The sequence below is a fragment of the Rhinopithecus bieti genome, unplaced genomic scaffold (genome assembly GCF_001698545.2).
Source record: "Rhinopithecus bieti isolate Rb0 unplaced genomic scaffold, ASM169854v2 scaffold_35856, whole genome shotgun sequence".
Taxonomy (NCBI): Eukaryota; Metazoa; Chordata; class Mammalia; order Primates; family Cercopithecidae; genus Rhinopithecus; species Rhinopithecus bieti.
This window is the reverse complement of record NW_016815820.1, coordinates 2,655,146-2,661,432: the sequence shown is the minus strand read 5'-3', so window position 1 is coordinate 2,661,432 and position 6,287 is coordinate 2,655,146. Positions and strand designations below refer to the sequence as shown.

General features: G+C 55.5%; 2 protein-coding genes across 2 annotated transcripts; one reads left to right on the top strand and one right to left on the bottom strand.

Moving 5' to 3' along the window:
* Positions 1-1,330: 1,330 nt before the first annotated feature.
* PRAC2 (PRAC2 small nuclear protein) lies at positions 1,331-1,679 on the top strand. The gene is given in 2 exon segments (XM_017854052.1): positions 1,331-1,571; positions 1,574-1,679. Coding segments are annotated over 2 exon segments (273 nt in total). The 5' UTR covers positions 1,331-1,394; the 3' UTR covers positions 1,670-1,679.
* A 65-nt stretch (positions 1,680-1,744) lies between these two features.
* Positions 1,745-6,026, bottom strand: HOXB13 (homeobox B13). Its single transcript, XM_017854051.1, has 2 exons — positions 5,004-6,026; positions 1,745-4,063 (listed from the first exon to the last, which is right to left on the bottom strand). The coding sequence occupies exons 1-2, from the start codon at positions 5,602-5,604 to the stop codon at positions 3,810-3,812; spliced, it is 855 nt and encodes a 284-aa protein (XP_017709540.1). The 5' UTR covers positions 5,605-6,026; the 3' UTR covers positions 1,745-3,809.
* Between the last annotated feature and the right edge of the window lie 261 nt (positions 6,027-6,287).

The following is a 6,287-nucleotide window of genomic DNA, read 5'->3' as shown; positions in this document are numbered from 1 at the left end:
CATCCCCTCTACACAGAACTAACTGGTAGGGAGAGAGGAAGAAAGCCTGGCATTGGTTCCCCATTGGATGTTTTAAATCTGTCTCCGGCCCAGGCCAGCGCCTGGGGGGAGGGGCGGGGTGTCCTGCTCTTGGGCGAGAGGCCCAGGGCCGCTCCTGAGCTTTCTCCCCTCTTTCCTGAAAAGCGACTGTTCGGGAGGGTGAGAATGGTATAAATTTCAAAAACAACGAAACCTTCTTTTGCCCCCTCCGCAGCATTCGCCTCCGGGCTTTATTGCAAGTTTACGGTAACGAGTTCATTTATTTAATTCGCGGTTGTAGCTCGGGGGTTTCTATTAGACAGGACAGGGTGGGGCTGGGGGGCACAGGGTCTCCCCTGAAGGAAATCTAATTAGAGTGCAGCACTTAGAACCTTGAATACAAGTTTAATGAAGGGGAGGAGAGGAGCTGCAGGGAAGAGAAGTTTGCTCTGGGTTGGGGAAGGAAAGCTGGAGCTGCTCCGGAGAACTGAGGGTCTGGATGAGGCTTTTTCCTGCTTCGGGGGCTTTCCACCTTTTGGCCCCGGAACTACTACTTGGAGTAGGGACGGCGTGCAGGGAAGGCGGGGCGGATTCTCGGCTGGCGGCTGCCTCGCAGGGTCCCCGAAGCTCTCGCCAGCCGGAGTAAAACCCAAAAGATGGAGCCTCAGGTTCGCGCTCTGCGTTGCGGGTGCCGGAACCGAGATTCCAAAAGAGCTTCCGGAGGTAGTTTCTACGCATTGCGCCACTTGTCCCTTACTCGGCTTCTGGAAGCCTAATAACATCCACCTGCTTTGGAGTTAGAAATTATTTCGGGTCTAGAGTCCGCGTAGACGCGACCCTCCGATCCCGTTTGGTAGCTTGCTGAAAGACTCGCTGCGGGGGGCGGCGTTTGGCTCTGAGGGAGGGGAAAGGTCTGGAGGGCAGCTCAGAGTACAATCGCGCCTTGTTGGTGAAAAGGCACCCTGCTTATTTTCCGAAGTATATGTGTATGCCTCTGCGTTTATTCATCTGTGAGAGTGTTGTCTGGATTCACCTATTGTGACATTGTGTTCACATGTTTGTCCGAATGGTAAGCAAAACATTTCCTCCTGTAACTTAACATAGCCCTTATTTAAAAGTAAATAGCTGCAGGTGAGTGTAGGTTTGTAGATTCTGTTGTGATTTAAACACAAATAAGTGAGAGATTTCAATGTGGTCGGCCGGGGATAGGTGGGAGACTAAAACTGTTTGGGAAGGGATTTCCAATAAAAGGGTTTAATACTAAACGAAATTAAGTATCTTTTGCACAGATTCCATACAAGTAAATCCGAAAAAAAAGTAGGGGGTCCACCGCGAATTGTTATGGCGAGGAAGATAAATATATTACTAACGAAGACATGGACAGAAGGCGGATGGCGCTGCGGCCTGGCTCCCGGAGCCCGACCGCCTTCTTCCATTCGAGATCGCTCGTACCGAACCTCCTTGCCTTCTTCCTGGGTCTCTCGGGGGCTGGACCAATACATCTGCCGATGCCCTGGCCGAATGGCAGGCGACATCGGGTCCTGGAGCCGCCACACGCAGCCCAGTAAGTACCCAGGAGGCCCCAGGCTGCGGGGAGCCGGTAGCTCCGCGGGGGATGAAAGACTGCCCACAAGTTCTCCTGGAGTGGTGAGCCTCTGCCGGGAGGGGCGCCCTTGTCTTTTAATGGTACTAACACACTAGTGGAATAAATCTCTAAGATTCCACATCTTTTGTTTGCTTTGAATTTATTGCGAGTGAAAAACAGAGAAGACCCTTAAGTTTCAGTTCCTGATAGCAGAGTGTGGGAGTTAGAGCACGGGGAGTCCAGAGGTCCCAGACCCCCAAAGGCCTCTACCAGGGCCATCTCCGTTAGTGGTGGTGGCAGCCCCTCTTGTGGCCTTTTTCCTCTCTCCAAGGGGTCACCCCGCACCAAGTCGCTCCGCCTCATCTACCTCGCCCCCTCCCCACAGGCCCATCTGCGCTGAACTCTGGCCAGTTCTGAAGTCGGCGAGGGAGGGGTTTACTTGCCCGATCGTTGGTCGGGTTTGAGCATATACAGACAGAGGAGTAAGAACCTGAGATATTAAACGCTACCCACATGGGGCTTCCTTGAAGGAGGACGTGGAAGGCAGAAAGTGACCTCCTCTGAGCAGTGCATGTAACCTAGGACCTTAAGCTGGACCACGGAGCTTGGACGATTTTTTAAATCAGGAAATCGACCTCCTCTTCCTCCTCCTGGTCCTCTTCCCCCGAACCCCCAGTTCCCATGAACTCACACTCTTTGGCCTTTTCCCTCAGCCCCGTGCTCCTCTTTGGTAAACAGATTTGTAGGAGTCTAAGTCACATCCCACCCTCACCCCTTCCCGGGAGAGGAGCCAGGGCTAGGATCCCACCCGACCGACCGCAGGCCATAAACACTCGAATCCCTTGGCTGTGGCGGCTGCCGCGGGGTTTCTTGGGGAGCAGGCTCCGGGAGGGAAAGGACCTCGAGGTAGTGGCGGACGCGGCCCCCTACCGACTGCTTGCCACCGACCCACTGCTCGCCACCGACCCACTACTCGCCACCAACCCGCTGCTCGGAACTTCGGTTCTGCGGGTTCTCCAGACTTCAGGCCTGTGCGCTCAATTGTGGAGAATGGCCTGCAGGCCCCCTCACTCCCACCCTCCACCCCCCACCCCCAGCCTAAGATGCAGGAAGGCCCAGCACGAACCGATTGGCTTTGCTGCGTGGCCAGGCGATGAGTCCCACAGGGCCCTGAGCCCAGGTACAGGACATCAGAGAATGAACACAGAGGCAGAGGTCCCCGTGTCCCTCTCAGAGTCCGGGTTCTGCAAAGAGCCCGTCTGTCTGCCGCTTCCAGAATTCCGCACTGTGGATCTGTCTACGTGGACTGGGAAAACAGGGTTGGCACCACTCTGCCGCTGTTTGTGCCTGGGAAGGGCTGAGTATGCAAGGCCACAAACATCTACTTCACTGGGCTCCCAAATGCCCAACAAACCATGACCTGCTTTGGTCAGAACCACCAGAAATATTAAAGGAAGACTTAGAGAGTTTGCGGGAGGAAATCCCAGGCACTTTCTCAAACCTTTTTCTCTGGAAGGAAGGACTGACTAGGGCTAGCCTGCTGGCTTCATTTTCACACGACGCAAAATCATCGTGTTGAGAATGGGGGCTTCCAAGACCAGTGGGTACAACCTATGGGGTGGACAAGGAGGGAGGAAGAGACAACCTCTACAATTGTCCACCTGCCCAGCTGTCAGCTGAGAAAAATGCTAAACGGACATCACAGCCACATAAGCAAATCTGCCCTTTCCCCTGTCCTCAGTATTGCTGCTGTTACCAGGATGGGAGGTGTAATGGAAGGGGGTCTGAGAGAAAGCTTCCCTGCAAGGGGATCGCCCTCCAAGTTTATTCATAATCAGCTCAATTCATGAAAGCAGTTTCTAAAGTGCTCTACAGAGCTCTAGATAGAAAATATGAGGCTAATGATCATGGCAGCTAGTACTGGTTATCGTGATTATCGCCACTGTCAGGATGAATGATGATGACTGGGACAGGTTCTCTGGGTACCCTGGTGGAGTGGGCTGTCACAAGGGGCTTCCCTCTCCCTGCACATACTGAGTACCCAGGCCACTCCTGAGGAACAGTCCAGGAGCCAGTGGCCTGGGAAGGATGTTGTCTCTAGGGGCCTCTCAGCAGAGTCCTTGGCTCCAGCCTGGGCTTGGCAGGTTCCTGGTCTCCCCAGGACACCCCCCATTTTCCCTCCTCCCACCCAGGCAAGGAGATCTCTTTAAGGAGTAGCGCTGTTCTTCACCTTGGCAAGAACCTTCTTCTCTTTGACCCGGCGGTTTTGAAACCAGATGGTAATCTGGCGCTCTGAGAGGCTGGTGGCTGCCGAGATCTTGCGCCTCTTGTCCTTGGTGATGAACTTGTTAGCCGCATACTCCCGCTCCAGCTCCCGCAACTGCCCCTTGCTGTATGGAATGCGTTTCTTGCGGCCGCGACGAAAGGCGCAGGCATCAGGAGGGTGCTGCCCGCTGGAGTCTGCACGGCAGGAAAGCGAGGGAGGAAAAGGCATAGTCAGATCCCCACCCATGCAGACCCAGACCCTGCAAGCCCCAAGCTAAGTCATCCCACAGGTGCACACAGGTCACCCTGCAGGCACACGTGCAATCCTGTTCCTCCAAAGCATACCGGGACACCACCCTGGCTTCCGGCTTGTTCTCTCACCACCGCTCAGCCTTGGTTCCTGAAGGCCATCCTCACCCATCACTGCTCTCACACCCGCGAATCTGCAAACATACCCCCGCACCACACACAGTCAGGCCTTTGCCCACCATCACATACGTCCACTCTTCATGCATTTCCAGACTCTTGACTGCTCTTTTAGATTCTACAGGCAAATTCTGGAAACACGTTTCTGCTTCCACTCCCACTACATGCATATACACATGTGCACACACATACACATTCACCCATCCCAATGCACACACCTATATCATGACTGCAGGAAACCTAAATTTTTCTTTGGAAATTGGAAAACTCATCTAAAAGAAAGTGAGGGGTTGTATTCTCTACAGTACCTCCTATCTCCCACACCTACTCCCCACTCACCGAATTGAGAGTTATTTAGCCTTTGTGTAGAATTAGTCTGGAATTGTGCTGGGTAAGGACACCGTGATCCCCACGCAACAGCAAAGAGATCCAAACCTCTCAGACATGTTAAAAGGCTGGTCCCAGGGCCTCCTGGAGAAGGGAGGTGGCCCTCAGGCTTTGGATAGCACCCAGCTCAGGAACCTCACACAGACCTCCATCTAGGCCCTCCAGCTGCCTGGACCCTCCTTCAGAGTCCTAATTACCAAGGGAGGAGCACCAAGCTCATCCTCACCAGCCCAAGTCTCCCTCCTCCTCCTCCCAGGGAAATGCCAGTGGGGCCCACAACCCCAGGCTCAGAGACAGGGGGACCCAGGGTAATAGAGGTTACCTGCAAATGCTGCCTTCCAGAAGGGACCTGGTGGGTTCTGTTCTCCCTGGCAACACATCTGACTGTTCCAGCCACCAGCGAGAGCCCAGGACTGGTAACTGTCCACGGGCAACAGGGAGTCATGTCGCGGTTCTCCGGGAGCACCCAGAGTCTGCACCACAGACACGTCCAGGTAACTGGCCATAGGCTGGTAGGTTCCCGGATATCCCGGATAGAAGGCAAACTCAGTAGGGCGGCTGGGGTACTCTTCCCCGGCCGTGGGAGTCTCCGCGGGGTAGGCAGCCAGGGTGGCTGCCTGGGCACAGGGTTTCAGTGAGCTCCGGGAAACTCGGCAGGAGTAGTACCCGCCTCCAAAGTAGCCATAAGGCACGGGAGCTGGGGACGTCCCCTGGGGCACCCCGGGGCATGGGTGGCATTGCTTTGGCGGCTCCGCCGAGCCTGGCAGATCCAAGGGGGCATAGTTGACAGCAGGCATCAGCGTAGGCGCCGCTGGGTGGCTAGTCAGAGGGGAGTGGGCGACCAGATTCCGCCCACCTCCCGCTCCCAGCAAGCCTTCGATATCCTTGGCTCCATCCAAGGTGGCATAATTGCCGGGCTCCATGGAGCCGAGGGTCGGCTCATGAGGTGCGGGGGCGGGGAATCTAGGGGGCACCCAGCTCGCTCTCCCCACCCAGGCCCGGGGAATCCAAAGCGTTTTAAATCGCTCCCAGCTCGCAAGGCGCCTGCATTCGCTCAGCACGGCCGTCTTGACGCAAGAGACGCAGGGGCCCGGGCACACGCGCTGATTGGCTGCGGCCTGGGGGAGAGAAGCTAATAAAATCCTAAAGGCAGAAACTGCGAAAATACTTTACCCCAGCTTTTTTTTTCTCTCTCGCTCTTTCTCTCTCTCTCTTTCTCTCAGCTCTCTCTCCTCTCTCTTATTTCCCTCTCTCTCTTCTTTTCCCTCTCCACTCTTCTGTCTCTCATTGCACTTAAAAACAACACGAGAGTAAAGGAAGGAGGTGTCCTTTCGCTGCTTTCCAATTTGCAGAGTCCCAGTTCCACGTCCGGGGGGAGGGGAGGCGTGGTGGGCGGAGGGAGAGGGGATGAGGGGCCGGGCCCCACCTCTTTCTCCTCCCCTCCCTCACTGGCTCTCTGTCTCCTGCGCTTTGGCAGGTTTAACGAGAGAATAAAAAGCTCTCCCTATAAAGTGTCCCATCTCCTGGGGGGGGAAGGGGGTCGGGGGTGGGGCTGGGGAGGCCGCTCCCGGCCTCAAAGGAGGAGAACCCGGGAATGCGCCTGTGT